Source organism: Grammomys surdaster, unplaced genomic scaffold (assembly GCF_004785775.1).
Source record: "Grammomys surdaster isolate TR1022 unplaced genomic scaffold, NIH_TR_1.0 138, whole genome shotgun sequence".
NCBI classification, from domain to species: Eukaryota; Metazoa; Chordata; class Mammalia; order Rodentia; family Muridae; genus Grammomys; species Grammomys surdaster.
In genome coordinates, this window is record NW_021604596.1 from 4,572,177 (window position 1) to 4,591,561 (window position 19,385).

At 37.0% G+C, this 19,385-nt stretch overlaps 1 protein-coding gene across 2 annotated transcripts; it reads right to left on the reverse strand.

Annotated features, from left to right (window-relative positions):
• Positions 1 to 691: 691 nt before the first annotated feature.
• Positions 692 to 19,159, reverse strand: Fam76b (family with sequence similarity 76 member B). Of its 2 annotated transcripts, none has more exons than XM_028763365.1 (10): positions 19,035 to 19,159; positions 18,271 to 18,335; positions 17,590 to 17,644; positions 16,489 to 16,644; positions 14,391 to 14,593; positions 11,242 to 11,289; positions 10,979 to 11,059; positions 10,184 to 10,316; positions 7,325 to 7,426; positions 692 to 3,193 (listed from the first exon to the last, which is right to left on the reverse strand). In XM_028763365.1, the coding sequence occupies exons 1-10, from the start codon at positions 19,119 to 19,121 to the stop codon at positions 3,104 to 3,106; spliced, it is 1,020 nt and encodes a 339-aa protein (XP_028619198.1). In that variant the 5' UTR covers positions 19,122 to 19,159; the 3' UTR covers positions 692 to 3,103. The 2 variants fall into 2 exon arrangements, with proteins under 2 accessions (XP_028619198.1, XP_028619197.1); XM_028763364.1 differs by having other exon boundaries at positions 10,184 to 10,319.
• Between the last annotated feature and the right edge of the window lie 226 nt (positions 19,160 to 19,385).

Below are 19,385 nucleotides of genomic sequence, written 5' to 3' on the forward strand. Positions count from 1 at the left end.
ATAATGAATTAGTCCCTAATCATTGGCCAGTGGTGACCAATTACTGCTCTGGTTTTGTGTTTTTCTGTATTGTAACTATATAGATAAATTCACTGAATGTTTCAATCTATGGCTTTTATCTTCTGTAACTGTTCAGACTGATATGGTCAGATCAGCTTATCCATCTCACTAAGGCAGACTGAACCAGCTAGGATGTTTTTACTGTTTAGTCCCAGTCATTTCCCTCATGGCTACTTTGTTAGGACATCACTGGGAGGAGGGAAAATCATGATCCTTGCAGTATACCCAATAATGCCTTACTCCAAAATGTCCATAATGGGAATCCTAAACCTGGAAATACAGCACTCAACAACTGGGACTTTGTAGATGGAGATCAGAGTGTGAAATGGGGAGATTATGCAGACACAGAATGACACGATATACTTTGCTAGAAGGGATTAGAGTGGGACCAAAGAGCAGAGATTTCAAGAAGTTCATTGGGCCATAAAGGAAGCAGATGACCAACTAGTGAAGAGAATGGAACTGAGTGGGAAGAGGCAGGGGAATGACAAGTTCCTCCTACCGTATTCAGGACTACCCTGCCAGCATGGTGAATTCAGACTGAGGCCAATTTTTGGATTTGTGGTCCCCAGGAATTATTATTTGTGTGTGTGTGTTGCCACCCAAATTATAGTAATTTGTTACAGTAGGATCAACACAAAGCTTTTTGGCATATTTTTATTGTGAAATATTGGCTTAGAAAAAAGTACAAAATTTCAACAGTCAGATGTATACAGGTACAGTATTTTGTTAATTTATACATGTGACCAAGTTAACAGGTTCATTGTAAAATGCATATTTAGACCAATATCCTCTAAAAATGACTGTACTATTCACAGGCTATTAATACATGATAAACTGGAGCCTGTATGACCTCACTGGGATATGCTAACTGCAGCAAACAGGCTAAAAGCACAATACAGCACACCATAGTATCTCTGGACACGCCCACATTTAAAGAGTATCACACTACAGATCTGGGACTGAGACTCAATTACTAGTTTATACAATTGCAAAAAAACTTTAAGTTATAAAATAAAGTCATGGAATAAAGAGTATATTTTAAAGCCCTAAATTTTAGTTTTAGCCTTGCACTTTATAAGGCTTCACTATTTTAAGCTGATTTTCAATTTCCATGTTAGCTAAAAAGGGGAGGAGGGATTCTGTTTCTATCGTCTCCAGCAAGGTATTAGAACTACTGTAGTTCATTTAGAATTGTGACTACTGTGGATTGAAAAATGGCCAGGAAACTGTAATATAAATCATAACAAAACTTAAAGTAATATAATGATGACTCTATGGATGCAGCAATCCTGCAAACATGAACACCTACAGTAAACTGCTGGCTACCAAAGTTGAGGAACAGTAAGTGAACGTGCTTCTGAGGCCTCATGAGTGCAGACAGCTGACTCTTACCAAAGGTGACTAATTCAATCTTACTGTCACTTGGAAATGACCTGCTTCTGAACTTGTAGATTTCCTTTCACTTGTAGTAAACAACTGTGGGAAGTTTACTAAAAGTCGAATAATTTAAAATGAATTGTTGTATGTACTCTAACACTAGTCTTGGATATGAAGACCATATAAACATTTCTCTAAAAATAAACCCTTCAGGACTGATAAAAACAAGTGTAACTGTCTGCACATTCCTATGAGAAAGAAGTCACATGGTGTGGCCAGCAATGCCTGAAGGTTTAAAATTTACCTTGAAGCCAGAACTAACCGTAAGCAGATGTTGGTTACCACTAGAGTTCAAAAGCTAATTTGTAATTTCTCAGAATCTATCCCACACTATCTTAATCTTTTATAGACAAGTTTATTCTTTTGAGACAAAGTATTTATAAATAGTGTCTGAATCCTATAGATTTCAATTATTCAGACATAAGCACGGATTTGATTATAAAAAGTTATTTAATTTTCCAGGTTTGTATTAAATTTACAAAGTAAGTATGGTGTACATAAATATTAACTTAGAACACATTATAAAAAAAGCGATATATGGACTGTTATAGAAACATTATAAATTTTAAAGAAATTTTATATAAAAATAAAGCAAAACATGTAACTCACAAAATATAAACATGAAGCCACACAACATAAAAATAAAATCACTCTATCAAAATGGAGTTAAAATCAAATCTTTAGGAAAGTGTTCCAACACAGTTAAATGAACTCAACGACCAACAATTTCCCTTATGACACAGCAGCAGACCACAGAATCACCTAAAGTCTATATGCCTTATCAGTTAATTCTTAATATGCAGTCTTGCATGTTACTAATAACTTTGATTTCTTTTTGAAATTCAGTTATGTACATATGCACTTATATACAAACACTTATTAACATGATTTTTAAACAAACCATATGTACAAAAGATCAGCATTCCTATAAATAAAAACATTAGGTGGCAAAAAGGCACTTGTAAGTAAAAATCTACAGTTTTTACAAAACAAAAACACATTTTACCTTGGATACTGTACAGTAAACATCAATCCTATAACAGTAATGAAATGTTAGATTACTAAACTGATGTCAGTGATGTAACTCTTAAAAACATATTTACATATACTCTGAAGCTCTTTTAATAAAAGCACCATGATTCTCTAAATTCATGTTGATGTGAAGTAAAAATACAATTCCCAAAAAAAGTGTTCACCATTTTCCTTGTTTAGAAGTTTTGCATTTCTAAATTGAAAACTATTTATTTGAAATCAGCATAGTGTTAAACAAAACCCAAACACAAAGCCCTGCTGCTGTTCTGCTGACCACTCCATTATTGCATGTTCATTTTATACAGAGCACACATGTGTACTCCACAACCTTTAATACTATTGCTAGAAAAAAGTTCCGGGTATCAAAGAATTAAGAAGTCACTCCAAACCAGCTGAAGTTTTATCTGCATGTTTACAACTTAAAAAATGTTGTGTGTAAGTTACAAAAGTGAATAGGAGACATACCAATTCATTTGGCATGTAAAAATATCTCTCCACTGCACAGAGTCTAAGGGTGTCACAACACCTCAAGCACATATATTCAGGCATAAATGCTAAACAAGTGACTTTTTCAAGGAGATGTTAGCACGCTTCCACTCTTGTCAAACTTTTTACCCTTTGACAAGGCTGCAACCTGTTTGAGTAGTTCTCTGTTTTTGGCCTGTGAGAGACAAAAATTCAAGATTTACAAAATTTGAACAATTAAGTCATGCTGAGAACTACTACTTTATATAAAAATTATATCACTGAAACACTAAGAGATCCATGAGTTGGTACAGTTTTCTTTTTAAGGTTAGATAGGCAGAAAATTCTAGACTGGTTTATCAGCTCTTGGCAAACGTCAGTATTTGTCCACAACTAGATTTGGACAAGAAATGGCAAGTGGCTCTCTTCCTAGAAGTTTCAAATTTAAAATAAGAAAGAAAAAAAAAACTTTTGGTTCTTTAAGGCATGAAAGCTATTTAAATGTATATTTTTCTACAACTGCTAACATCAAGGATCAATCAAATATTTATTTTTGGGAATTTCCAGCAAGCTGAATGAGGTCTTCCATTTGCTGTTTACTGTTATACAGGAAAAGTATAAGACTGTTTTTGTAAAAATCATTGTATCACTTTGCCAAAGGTCCTTCTTAAACATTTTAACTTAGCTATTTGTGTGCACATGTGTGTTATGTGCGTGTGGTTATGTGTAGGCCATCATATGCATGTGAAGATCAAAGGACAACTTGAGGGTGTCCACTTCCTCTTCCCATCATATGGGTCTGGGAAATCAAACTCTGGTTCTAAGACTTGGAGGTCAGATGCTGTTCTTCACCATTTTCGAAAGCCTTGGTGGTCCTGTCACATGGTACTGGCTTCAGTATCATCTAAGCCATTTCCTAATGGTACTGGTATAATTTTATAACCCTCCACCCCTACCAAAGACTCAATTTCACTTCAGCAACACTCTGAGTTTTCAGCCTGCAGGGTGCTGTTTGGTAACGCTGTTGTTCCTTGGGGTATCTACAGGTGGGACCTTTATTGAGTCTTTTCTCATACTTCTGCCTCTGTTACTCTATGCGAGAAGTTAGATAATGAAAGTTCCTCATGTAAACTACAAGTCATCAAGGCTGCTCTGAAGTTTCTGAGCCAACAGAAACAGCAAGTATGGAGCTCGACCACTACTAAACTATAACACAATTTTAAAATCCTCAAGGAAGTCCCCACTACTCATAAGCATAAACCATCATGCTGACAAATCCTAGTCCCTGCCAGATGTAAAGAGTAACAGTGTAACTACATACTATTTAACATTACCTAAAACAGACCCACTGGCAAGAAATAAATTCTGGAGTGCAGAGCAGTGAAAGGGCACAGAAAGGCCTTAGCCAGGTCTGCAGAGGCAGGCAAGCATTTACCCTGGCTTACCAAATAATTAAAACTCTGCTTTCAATCAAGGAAAAAATAAACTTACATTTTTCATTCTTAGAATAAAATGCAGGAACTAAAAGAACAGATCTTGAAAGCAGTTTTTCTCTTGAATACTTCTGCAGCTAATTTTCAATATGTAGTCTCCCAATGACATCAATAACTTGTTGATAAATTATATATGACAAAGGCTTTAAGAAAAATAGTGCACTGGTTGTTATTTTGAGTCTTATTTTGAGTACTTGCAATATAAGCTTTATACTGCAGATTAGCTATTTATATTGCAGTGGTTAAATGTATACGCTGAAATTTTATTCTAATACTTATTTTGCACCCTATAGAAGCCAATGCAATTATTGTACTACTTAAGTCAGAAACACTTAAAAATGTCAGTCTAAATAAAGAAACTACATAGACTCTGCCTATCTATCTCCAGGTTCTACTTACCTATGACTTAACTGGAAGATACCTTATCTGTAACAAGAGACTCAGAGAGTTGAAAAAACCTAATTACACAGCCACGGTACTGAGGTCTGAACACAGCAGTAGTCACACAGAATTTCCCTTCCCTTTTTAGCTTGTCTTATAAAGAACAGAATTTTTACTTGGCATTATTGGTACTTAGGATTCAATACCATTTGGGGGGATGAATTTCAGTTTATATTCCTAGGTTTGATAGTTTAAAATATTTAAAAGAGCTACTGGAGCAAGATAATTTTATTAACTGTTAAAATTCTCTGTATTATAAAAGATTAAGAAAACATGCAGGAAGGAGTAAGGGGCACAAACCCAAGTACTTGGAGGCTAGAGGAGAATGATGAGCTTGAGGCCAAACTGGGCTACACAGTAAAGCACTATCTCACAAACAGAACACAAATGAAAGACAGAAGAACAGATTTAACTAGGTATACTCACCTCAGAAACTGCCACTAAAGGTAGAGGTGGGAGCTACTCTTAGCTGTAAGGAGTGTCTCTAGCACAAACTCAAAGGGTATAGGGAAGCTGCTGATAAGAAGGACATTCAGATACCGAGTAACTGAGGTGTGAGCTGACACAAGACTGAGGCATGTACAGGGAAGCCTGAGACACAATGTAGTGTCTCTCTCACTGCTTATGTGACCGGTTTCACCTGTAACTTGGGGGTAACTCATCACTCAGCTATTATAAGAAGCAAATATGAACACAACATACAAAACACATACAAAACTAGACCATCTCTTCTGCATGAATGGTTGCTATGGTGGTAGCATAGGAAAATTCAGTTAAGAGGAACTGTGCTGAAGACATCAACCAGGCTATAACAAAAATGGTTTTCTTGCAACTCACTTTAATAGAAGGAAGTGTTCTTTGGAGTGGTGGAAGAACATACCAGGTTAAGACAAACCTATCAAGTGTTTATCCTTATCATGGTTATTCTAATAACTTACAAGTATTTACTTCAGTACTTCTGTTACATAAGGTTGATTATATCCCAGGGAATCATTCAACATAACTTAAGAATATAATAAAACAAGATTAATTGGGGGTGGGTAAAAACAGTAACTAATGAACACGAGGCCCACCTCATGATGGGCAATCTCTGAGGAGGGAGGGCAAATGTACTCCCACAAATCACCACACATGAACAAATTCCTTGGGTGCACTATGCCCCTGGTTCTACAGAGGTTCCTTTACAAATTCCTGTAGCTAGTAAGAATGGGAAGCTTGGAATATACATCTGGATTCCAAGAACTACATAAATCTTATTCAACTATGACACATACCAAACCACAAAAGGAATAGAAAATATACCTCGGTGTAATGGGAAAAAAAAAATCAGCAGAAAACAAAACATACAAATGAAGCAAAATTCATGCCTTCCTTTCAAAGCTGTACTCTGCCTTCAAGTCTGAACTCTGAATATGACAACATCTCTATGTTTATGATTGGAAGCTTCTTCACCTAGGGGCTGAGGTTAGGTAGCACTTGCCTAGCATGTGTAAGAACTAGGGCCTGATCACTAGAACAGCAAAAATAAACTAATAAAACAACCCTAAGCCTGTTACTCAAAGATTAACTCTATAAAAGTCACAATTTACAAACTACAGAACATGAAATCAATGTGTTGTGGTTTCATGCCTCAATTTACAGAACATATAAAAACAAGTTGTAATACAGGAATAGCCCCCTTTCTATGGTGATGTTCACTGTCTACCCTCTTTGGAGGTGACTCTCAGCTCCCACTGTTCAGTTGTTCTATAAAGCCTAGGTATCTACATTAAATACACTAGTATTTATTAAATATATTAAATAACTAATACACTTTCAGACAGTCCACAATTAAGCACTGTCTTGATTTGCAGCACTTGCACAGTATAAAGGTCCTTCAATCAGGGTTTGGAGACCAGGTTTTTTTGGGGCAGTTGCGCAGGCAAGGTTTTGACATAGGGTTTCTTTGTATAGCTTTGGCTGTCCTGGAACTCACTCAGTAGACAAGGCTGGCCTCAAATTCAGAGATCCACCTGTCTCTGTCACCTAACCACCCAACAAGACTGGTTTTCTTCATCTCCCTCCCTTTTGGGAATCCAGAAATGGGAAGAATGATTAAAGTGCATCTAGTTACCTTAGTATCATAAATGACAGTTTCATCTTACCTCAGTAGTGAAGTGAACAGTCTTCACTATTTTTCTGGAAATCCCACTTAGAATGTACATGTTTTCAAGACTAACAGTGAATCGCCTTTCAAGTGATTTTAAACAAAAGCTTTTAATGGGATCAAGATCAAAACTTTATAAAGTCAAAATTAAAACTGGAAATGAACAAAATAGGAGTAATAATACCCATCTACCTAAGTCAAGAAATACTAGAAGTACAGATTTAAATCTGCAGCTAACACCATTTACCTGAAGTTGTTCCACAGTTTCTTTGTGCGCTTTTTCCATACTGTTCATCTTAGTTCTCAAATTTGACTCTTGGTACTGAAAGTCAGCCTTCAGTTCAGTTAACTAAAATTAAAAACAAAACAAAACAAAAAAAAAGCATTCATGCACACACATATCTGCCCATATACTAACACACTAAATAGTCTTCCCAACAGGCGTGTACTTGTTATGAAAGTAGAGGCAGTTGGTAGCAGCTGCATCTTCTGTAAGACCAGTTGTCTGTCTAACTGTAGTTCAGATTTTAATGTTAAGGATGATCTTTGAGAAGTTGCTTTGGGCTTAACTGGTCACACTTTCATAACTAGAGCATGCCAAAGCAAAGTAAATGGCTCATGAAGTGCTTCAACTAAATAAATACACTTCACAGTAAATCAACAGGTTTCTAGTTAAAATCATCTTCAATAATGAAAGGAAAAAGGCTCCATAATAGGCACATTTACCCAACAGTTATCAACCAAAGGCAATGGTGTTTGTAATTGTTAATTTGTGCCCAATATTATGCACATGAAGCCATTATACTACATTTACCTATCAGGACAAAATACAGTCAATGTGAGGAAGCAGAGGCCACAAGACAATGCTTTCCTGTATAGCTCAAGTTGCCATTAACAGAACCACACAAAACCAGCTTCTGCCATTATGTAAGTTTTCCAAGTTTGTGTTTTCCCCAAAATTACTAAATACCTAGTAAACAAAAAGGTACAAAAGCCAAGAGAAAAAGTGAAGAGTTTTATGCTCATCCTTCCAAAAAAAAAAAAAAAAGGCTTTATTTAGTCCCTCTCCTGGGTCAGTATTATATATTTATAAAGAGACTTCTGTTCTGAAATGCCGATTCTGACAATGTCAACTCTGATAATTATTTTAGTTGCGGTACTGCTTCCAGACTGTGAGCATCTGTAAGGAAAAGATAGTGTCTGTTTATCCGCCTGTGACTCTTTCTGACTTAGTACAGTGAGTGCTTGGCTTTGGAAGCCACTCAATAGAGAAACAGAGACAGGAAACTAACTTGATCCTTTTAGACTATAAAGAAAAACTGCAAATGTGTCACTAATTTTAGATACATAATTATTTTCCTTACAACACTAATTGTAAACTTGCTGGTGTTTTTTTGTTTTTAAAGGAAACACTAAAGCAGGACATTCCAACAAAGTAACTAAATATAACAGTGATGCTGGGGGTAAAGGGTCAAAGAGTCTACAACAGCAGTTTTCAACCTGTGGACTATGACCCCTACTGAGATGAGAGGTGAAGGACACTTTTGTAAAGGCCATCTAAAACCATTAGAAAACACAGATATTTACATTATGACTCATAACAGTAGCGAAATTACAGTTATGAAGTAGCAACAAATATAATCTTATGGTTGGTGCGGGGGTGAGGGTCACCACAACACTAGGAAGGTTGAGAATCACTGGTCTACAATTTGTTAATGTCTGGTTCAGAATTACTGCTATTTTGTATTAGATCTGACATTTTATTCAACTTTTGTTTAAGGGAACAGTAGACACATTTGGCTTTGTGTAATAAGTTAAAGTTTTGTATACACATTTTCATAAAAGCAAAATAATTTAAAATTGTCACTCATAAAGAAGCCTACAAAAGACAACCACAACTATCCAATTTACCTTGTATACCAATGCCAATTTTCACAAACTAAATTTACTCACGCTGTAGTACATACTAAAATAAAGAGGTGGGGCATGTCTTTAATCTCAGCACTCAGGAGAAGGCAGGAAGATCCAGAGTTCCAGGCCAGCCAGAGGCACACAGTGAAACCTTCGGTCAACATATAAAAAATGAAGTAATACAGTAAATGAAGGTCATCAGTCACCAACGTGCTAAGTGTGGGAGCTGCTGCAGCACAGGAGCAGCTGTAGCATAGAAGCTACTGAACGCAGGCTCAAGGACTAATTTTGTCCTACTGGACCTGTCTAAATTTTAGTCTCTTTTTGCTGACGGGCAAGCACCTTTAAAAGATTCTAGATCTTTTTTATGTTCATTTCTTTTGTCTGTTAAAAATATAATTAATGGTTTTTAGGTGTCATTAAAAATTGTTTTTAATGTTTTCAGTATTTTCCCAGTGGATGCTTGTCTGGATCTTAAGTGTGCAGTAAGTTCTCTTCCATGGTGATAAGCTGCAGCACCAACACACTGAGCACGTATGTGTGTGCAGGAAATACTTCTCACATACATGATCATCACAGCCAGTCCCTCAAGTAGCATGAAGCTGGTATCTATAAAATGAGAAACCAAGGCCTCAACTAATGAACACAAGGCCACACAGAATTGGCCAGGATTGGAATTTCATCCTGAATGTGGCTAAATAACTATAAAGCTAGTAAGTACACCCACTTCTTACAGACTGCTCTTAGACACCTACTGCTAATCACTACCACAGGACATTAGAATATTATTACCTTTCATTGGCTACCTGATACAGACTGACACAGAGATACAGTTAATATATATCAAAGACTGTTTTCAATTACTTTAAAACCACAGTGATTTATATCTTCTATTTTATCTTATTTTAAGATTAAGATATCAGACCTATTTTAAATTTGCATGCTAACTGAAAACTAATGCTCAAAACATTATTACTATAATTAGCTCTCAGTTAATTCTTAGAACCATGAACAATCTGAAACACCATGTTACTTATTTTCATTAGATGGCTTAGACTTCAATTTGGGCTTCTATAGTTTGTCTTGTGAAAGTCAAACATTGCAAACATTACCAAACAACTGAAGAAAATTTGCAAGGGTTAAAAAAAAAGTCAAGATGCAAATCTTATCAGGCTTCAGTGATCTATAGTCTCACCTTTTTATCTTTTTCCAAAATGGTCTGGTCTCTTTGCTGTAAGAGACGCTTAAGAGACATCACTTCCTCTTTCAGTTGACTGATAAGGACAAAATTGTCTGTTCCCCCACTATCTGCTGACTGATTTATAGAGCTACTAAAAAGAAAAAAGTAAAATGGAATTACATAAAGTAGAAGGAAAATCTGCAGATGTTCAAATTGCATAAATTAGACAATTCCACAAACATCCTTAAGGCTAATGCAAAAAAATATGTACCTGACAGAAATGGATGCAACTGGCAAATTACCTTACTAATGGCACACATTACATACACCTGCAGAAATATAATTCAGTATTAGCTTTTAGGGGGTCAATACTTCTAGTGTAAAGCAATAGGCAGCCAATTTGTACAGTAACATCAGCAAACGTTGGCTAATGAACTAAAAACAAAGTCACACTCATATTTTTTAACCAAAACATTTGCTAAGCAGGTCAATTGAAAAATACCACAATCAGATTTGTGTTTCTTCTTGAAGAACAACTACAGTAATGCTCTCTATTCAGATTTGTTCTTTCCTCAGAACCCAAATTTATTCCCCAGTTATAACAACATAGTTCAGTGCCACTTTCTTATTGCCAAAATTAAAGTTTTCTTAACTGATTATGTATGCTTTACTCTCCAAGGTGACTTAAAAAAGTCAGTGTGTGAGACCCATGTTTCTATTCTCATATAAAATATGTAACAATAATTGATAATTAACCAAAACTACTCAATTAAGTTCAGTTTCCATAGCACTAAAGACATTCATTTTTACCTATCTCCATTAGATGGCTTAGATTCCAATTTGGGCTTTTTCTTTGGAGTTTCATTCTGAATTGCTGCAGAGGATTTATGGCTGAAAGCAAACATTAGCAAAAATGATTAGAATAAAACAGAGGCATCAACTTATAAGCTACTCCTCCTCTGAAAAACCATCACTGACCATCACCAGTTCTCTTTCAGCCTAAATAAGCACATCAGAGAGGCTCACTTATACACACGCACTTCAGCCACACCATGTACCACACCAGCACTCACCTCTGTTTCCACAGTCCCTGCTCCTGCTCAGGACTTAGACTGCTGACTCTGAAAAACACATGAGTAACATCTGATCATATTTATTTAACACATTCTTTCCCAAAAGAATCAAACTGTTATAAACCTACTGTTCACAGTAGATATATAAGCTAATATATGGAACAAATCACATTTTAAGAGGATAAACTCTAATCAAATTATTACTAGCCAGCTTAAATTTTTTAAACACTCATGTACAATGGTAGATTGTATTTTCTCTTTAAGATTTCTAATAACTCAATTTAAAATTGTACTGTTTTGGAATACATGAGCAGAAGGCCACAGCAGGATCACAGAAGAATCTAGGAATGATTATGTCAACTGCCCTGGATATACTATACAGAAGTCTGCATCTGCATGGTTATCCTAAATGCAGAGAAACTTGACATAACTCAAGCTGCTAAGATTCATGTGTCAAGTCGGACTAGGAAGTAGCTGATTTCATTTCTTCTTAGTCTCCCTAAGCAGTAGATTTCTCTTTGTCAGTACACAAAAGTCACACTCATCATACTGGAAAATTTCATAAAGACAAATGGTTTCATAATACTATGACTTCCTTTCCATTTTCTGTAGTATTAATAACTACTATTAATAACTACTACATAGCCTGTGAGCTAGAAAGACATATTTATTCAAACTTAACAAATGCATACCCAAATATCAGTTCCATATCCGTGAAATGGGTATAATTCATTTTGTTTATGTCTACAAGCACTTACACAAGACAACCTAATACATTAACATGTATAACAAATATGTACATTTACATGTGTATCAAAACCATCAGTCACATTTTTAAGTAGAAGTAAAATAAAGAATTAAAGCGTACCCAGAAGAACAAAACAAACAAGACAAAAACTTAAGCTGAAACCCTATCACCCTGGAACCCTATCACCCTGGAATATTCTCCACCAGGCATCGAATTGCAGTGCTAAGAAGGAATTCCTCTGTATGTGTCTAAGGATGATTAAAACAAACCTCACTATGTGGAAGCATTCTCAAGACACATAATTACTCACTTAAGGAGCAATAGCACAGTAATGATTTATCAGAAACTCTTAGAATCACCATCTTAGTGATCCGAGGCTGTCATCCTGGATCCAAACTGACTTTAGTGCTAAGCCCTGATCCCATGGCCCTTCATCATCAACCATCATCTATCATAGCATACATGTTCTTTCTGATCCACTCAACTTAAGACAGGACCCAACAAACTGGCTTGGCTATTCATAGGATCTTTAGTCATCAGATAAAAAACTGTACCACCAGCCCTATATATTGACAGGTTCTGTATCAGAGGATCCAATTAACTGCAGAGAAAATGTAGGTCAGCCTACAGTGGTTGTTGCAATGAACAACTCTGAACTTTCTGTCTTTTCTGCATAAACAACAGAGTCAACTGTGAGTTCTAAATATATCCACTGTGTTAGGTTACAGACCACTTACGGTACAGGTCATGCAAACAGCAGACCACAGCATGAAAGAGACTGGGGCACTTTGGAACTTCGTATCCAAAGGACTTGGAACCTTTCTTTCTCTTTGAATAATAAAGGAATAATGTATCTGTATTTCTTAAATACCCCTCCAAAAGAGAAAAAAAAAATAGAAAGTCAGCATTGTCTTTTTCCCTTTTTTGTTAGAAAACTGTTATTCTTTTAAAAGATTAGATGGCTGCCATATACATTTACATCTTGTTTTCTCCCATCATGCTAGGAAAAATCATTCTGAAAGACAGCCAGGGAAGAAGACATTTTAAGAGTATGAGGCATAGGGCTTATGGAATCAGCATTGAGGCTTGTGTCCCTCTGCTCCTGGGCTACTCCAATCTAAAATCCTGTATTTTACAACTATCACCCTAAAAAATACTACAACACAGCTGCAAACACCAGGGCCTCAGTAAATCCCTACAGTCTAACAGGTATTTGCTGGCAGTTAAGCTAAAACTTTCGTGTTGCAAAATGCAAAAGCCATTTGTTTCCTGCACATAAAATCATATCTTAAATAACTATCTGAAATTCTAAAGATGCATAGTAAAATTTAGAGAAAAAACAAACTCTTCTGAAAAATGAGTATACATCATATCCTTATTTTCAATTTCCATTTACAAATTAAATTTGTTTTAATGTTGGTTTGTTTCTACAAACACTAAAATTACATCTTAATCATACACACAGTTAAGACATTACTATTACGTAATTTCTCCCTATATTGAAATCACTTCAAAAACTAAGTAAGATGTTGATTTGAAATGTTACAATACCACCTATACTTAAAAAAAAATCCAACAACCAACAAAAGTGCAAAACAAAGTATCCAGTTAAAAATACTGTCTCTTACACTTTGGAACCTCTAAGATTAACAATGTTTCCATAGGGGCTGGGCATACAACTCAACAGTAGAGCCTGTTCTTAGCACATAGAAGGAGACCTGGGTTCAATCCCTGCTACAAAAAAGAAGTTTCTATTGGCCATAAACAATGTTATAGTCTGCTCTCTGAAAGGATTAAATGTGCATTTCTCCACACTGCTTTAAATATGTTTTTACTAGGATAAACAAATGGCAAGTGAAATAAACTTCAAATACTGGGACAGAAAACAAGGGCTTCCCATGAAGCCTTCAACCTGAGCTTCATCTCTGGAAGTCATATGAAGTAGAAGGACCAAACTGGTTCTACAAAGTCATTCCCTACCCTCCAAATTTGTGGTGTCAAGCACATACCCATAAGATTAAAAAATGAGTATATATAAAATAAATAATAAATATATACATATATAAAAATAAGTTTATATAAATAAAACCTAAAATTATCTTTAAAATGGAAGCTTTTGCTAATTGGCATAACTGAAATGTCAATGCTTTTTCATTTTCAAATGCATTTTCACACATGAAAGTGAATAAATAAATTCTGCACTACTTTAATAACTGAATATATTGTAAGGAAATCTTTCAGAGCACATGATTGGGGCACAGCCAGATAAAAAAAGCAGATTATGTGCAACAGAAACTGGCCTAGCATCTTACCACTACATGGAGGTAAGTTGATAAATACCAGTGAAAAGAGCAGTAGCAACGGCAGGGACAGTTATAACAAAGGATTTCAAAGTGCTTACTTGTGGTGGCCACTGCTGTGGCGGTGGTGGTGATGGTGGTGGTGGTGGTGATGGTGTTTTGAATGGTGCTGGTCTTTCTCAGTAAGAGATGAAGATGAAGAATTGGAATGTGAAGATCCTAAACTCTTCCTTTGTTCTTTTGTCTTCTGTAAAACTCTCTTGTATGATAAGGTGCAAAGCCAGCACAGTAACTTCCCGTCAACCTTTAAGGAAAATAGCCGCATTAAGTGCACTTGCAGACTGGCTCCAGCGAGTCCAGCAAGCAACTCAACTTGCAATCGTACTTCACTCCATGTGTGGAACACTCTGAGTTTCATGAAATTCCAGAATAAATGTACATATGCAGATTTTTAAAAATTAACACATTTGATGTTTGGAATAATATTATAAAAGGATTATAAAATTAGCTACGAGAACTGATTTACAGACCTCCAGCACTGTGTTTTTAATTTTGAGAGACACTGCCTTTATTTAGTCTAGAAGGTAAGTACAACAGGGACTGGAGAGACAGCTCAGGAGTTTAAGCACATCTTTTGCTCTTACAGAGAACCCAGGTTCAGTTCTTGGCACCCACATGGTGGCTCACAACCACATATAACTCCATTTCCAGGGCATCCAGCACTCTCTCCTGACTTCTTTGGGTACTGGTAGGCATGTGGTAATATACATGCACACAAAACATTTATAGACATAAATCAGTCTAAAAATTAAAAAAAGAGTACAAAGAAACCTAGCCTGACTGTTTTAGTTTCAATGTAATTACCAAAATGACAGTTACTTCCCATAACAGTAAGTACTGTGACTTAAAAACAGAAGCCTTAACAACAATCAATTCTCATTATATTCAGAGTTTATGTATCTGTAGATTTGCCTACTGCTCTCTACGAATCCTATTTATGGTCATTCACATAGATGTAGAGCAGTGCAAAACCCTGTCAGCAGGCATCACAGCCCCAACTACAGCAAAACAAGCCAGGATACTCTTTCATGCTTCAGCTCTCACGCCGTAAACCACTGTTCTCTCCAGAAGTCACTCAGGACTGCCAGATTTAGTTTTAAAAAAAGCTGTGATGGATCTTAAAAAAAAGCTAGTCATAGTTTTGTTCAGCTGTTATTACTGCTCCTGGCCATGAGTTCAATTAAATTCACATATAAGTTATCTTCAACAGACACTAAAATCACAAATGTATTTGTGAACTGTCAAGCATGGTAGGATTATAGACAGGAACTTACTCCTGAATTTCTCTTAAAGGCCACAGCTCACTATTCACTGGTGCTTCTGGCAACTTTACAGACAGTAACTACTGCAAATAATGAGAATCAATCATGTGAGTCCAGCGAAGAGAAAGTGACTTCTTTCCAAAATTAAGGTATAGTTTCTGCCTTTCCTCATTTCATACAGGAAATGCTGGAGGGACATGTCTTACAACTAAGGTACATACAGTGCTGTGGGGGGATCTGGGTAAGCCCCTCAAAGTGATAGTCATCCTCCAAAGCAACTCAAAATGACAAACAGGAGGCTTGTGTGAATGCTCATCAGCAGAGGAATGGCACATGTACACCTAATAATTAAGTCACTGTAGGCAGAGAGAAACAAACAGTAGTTTCAAACAGGAGCCAAGTAAAAGGCAGAACACTAACTTTGAATTTTATGTGCTAATATGCCATCTGGCATTTTTTTCACAGCAACAATCTCAAGTAACCAGCAAGAGTATACGTAAAAGGATTCACTACAAAACTGAACTGGGATGAACAATGCAGAATACCTATCACAAAGGAATTAAAACATTTTTACTCGGGACAGTTTTACTGTACTGTCTAGGCTGGTCTTGAATTTCTGGGTTCAAATGATCCTCCTGCTTCAGCTTCCTAAGGAGCTGGGACTAGAGGTACACACCATATTCAGCATGACAGATTGTTCAGGTATAGTCATCCTAACTGATCAACATGAACCCGTACACGATGCAAAGACAAAATATGCTATTTCTCCATTTCTGTTTTCAGGCAGCAGAAACAAATGTCTTAGAGGTGTAATGATTATAACAATTTGCCAAATTGTTTTATTTCTAGAAGATATCATAACATAAATAAAACATACTTTTCTTCTTCCTTCCTCCTTCCGATCAAAAGCACATTGCTGTTTGCACTGTTCACAGGTCTGAGGTGCTCCATATTTTTTTTCTGAATTTGTACAACGCTGACACTTGGTACCAATAAATGCTGCAATTATGTTACAGTACTGACAAGGTTTAGGCTGAAAAATAAACACATTTAATTTAACCGAGATATTTAAACCTTTGTTGCATAAGACACATCCAGGGCTAGTAAAATATTTGAGGGGTTAATAAAGAAAAGTGTTAAGTTAAAAACATTTGTTTCTGCCAAGTACATATTCAAAGACAAATATCATGGGTCTATTCATTCAAATAACGTTTATTGCTACAGTCAGGAAGCTTACTATCCATGCCCAGAAATCTGACCATTGTGAGAAATACGCTCAGGAATTTCATGGCATTTTTATACAATATAAAATTTGCTTATGAGGTTAAACAATTATTCACAGTAAAGTCTCATAAACCTGTAACTTGAGGATATGACCTTGAAGTGATATACAGTAGGCTTAACCATTACATCATTTATGCAATTAAAAAATAATTTTACCATGTATTGGTTGTTGTCACAGTAAACACAAATATCTTTTCAATATTAAAAAATTGTGCAAGCATATTCAATTTAAGTAAAAATAAGCATCCTTGATTTCTTGATCATTCAAGACAGCATGGAGTCGTAAGGCCAGCACTGTGACGAATCATAAATAGCACTGATATGTAACTATCACCAACATATATATTAGTTTTGAACACTTGAATGGTACTGACACATAAAAAGTTCCAGAAATCAGGAGAAAGTCTGATTATGTCAACATTGTAAATAAATATGTTTACATTAAGGAATTTGCTTCATTTATATTTTTAAAAAATAGCTTCACAAACTTCACACTGAAACTCACTATATAGCATGTAAGGCATGTAGTTGTTTTTAAATTTCATTTTCTCATCAAGACTATAGGAAAATTCTTTTATGAACTATTTTGATATGTTCAGATACATAAATACAGAGACTGGACTAGTTTATGAGAAAAGCCATGAAGAATGGTAACTAGCCAATACTAATGACTTGAAATGAAAAATATACTTACTGTTCCAAATTGCTTGACATTTTGAGCACACTTCTTACAAATTGTGTTAGTTTTGCTGAAAAGGAAATTATATTCAGATGATTATACTCATGTAGCTTTCCAGGATAAGTAACATATGCTGACTTATATAAATGATGGAGTCAAAAGATTTGCACATTATTTATTTTTTATTACTTATGTGCATTACAAATGCACATCCTCGTGCATCAGGGCCCACCTCACTTCCCAGTCCACTCTCCTCCACTGTCATGTCCACATACTCAGTAATAAAATTATTTGTTCCCTTGAGCTTACTTTGTGTCCTCTAAAAGAGGGATTTGCTGTTACAAACATCTGTGCTAACCACACTGCTAAAGGCAGTGACTTTAGTCTTAGATGGTGGTTGGTAACACTGTAGCTTTTTCCTCAGGTTAATTAGCAGTTTCCCATTAAAAAAAGTTTAAAAGCAAATGTTTATATTTGATTGTTGGCAGAAGTGTACATTCTCCATCTAGCAATTTATCCCTTATTTTCACATGTAAAACCAGGACTTCTTAAGTCTCTCATACTGTACATAGTAGTTCTTAATTTTAAACTTCAGAAATAAAATCATTTTTCAAAGCACTTTTAACACAAATATTATTACCCCCAGTTATTCCTTATACGAATTTGTAACAATGAAAAACTGCTCAGTATACAAACCTCTCCTGCTGAAATTCTGATCTGCAGTAAGTACATTTTACAATAGGATGTGCAATCCGACATTCCTGTAATAAGATAATACATAAGTCAGTATTTACCTCAGAGACCCGATCTCACTTTTCTGGTAAAAATTAATCAACCTAGTCAAATGCCTGAAACGTGAATAAAACCTGGCTGGCAACGTAAACTGGGTGACTTATCGCATCAGGCGCCAGTCAAGAGTTATAATTCCATGGGATATTTTTGTCCTTAGTGGATGCGGAGACAGAAGGGGTATATGGAACTGATAAAAACTAAGGAAGCTGTCAAGACTGACTTCCAGGGGTGGTTTGCATGTGAAACTACTAGTTATTTTGTACAGTTGCTCACAAACAGCAACCTGGCTTTTATGGGATGGGAGGAGCTCCAAATCAGAGCACTCTGTTCCCAAACCAGTCGCTTCGCTTTCTGGGACAGGGAAGCAGGATGCCATCAGCTCTGCAGCTTCGGGTTCGGGTTTCTAGCAAGAAAGTGCAAACACTGGCCCTGCCTCCCAGTGGAAGGAGAGGGCAGTCCCTGCCAAAGCTGGGGTGAGCGAGTCTGCACCGGACCTCTGCGACACGGTGGGCTGGTGGCCGCTGGGCTCAGCCCCACCCGAGACAGCCAGGCGCGGCCGAGCCAGTCCCAGGCTGCGAGCAGGCGGGACAAGGTCGACTCGGGTCTCGCCCACATAATGCCCGGACCCTGGCGGGGAGCGGTGCGCTGAACGCCCGGCGCCCACCGACCTTGCAGAGCTGTTGGCCCTGCGAGAGCTCCTCGAAGGGGTAGCGCTGCGTGCACTTGGTGCAGGCGTACAGGGCCGACGCCGCCATCCTGCTTTCCGGCTCCTCCGCGCGCGCTCAGGCGGGGCCTCCGGGAACTCGGCTGCCCCGCCCGCGGGCTCTTCTGACGCTGCGGTCCCGGCCTCGCAACTGCCGAGCCCCCTGCGTCTCCCTCCGCCTCCGCCGCCGTCCCGGGACAGACACCTACTGCCACCCGCCCCGCTGCTCCAGCTTAGGCCCGGACCGTGGCGGAGGGAGACGAAGCGGGAGCTAGGCTGTGGATTCCGCTTCCTCCTCGGTCTCGCGTCCCTCTCT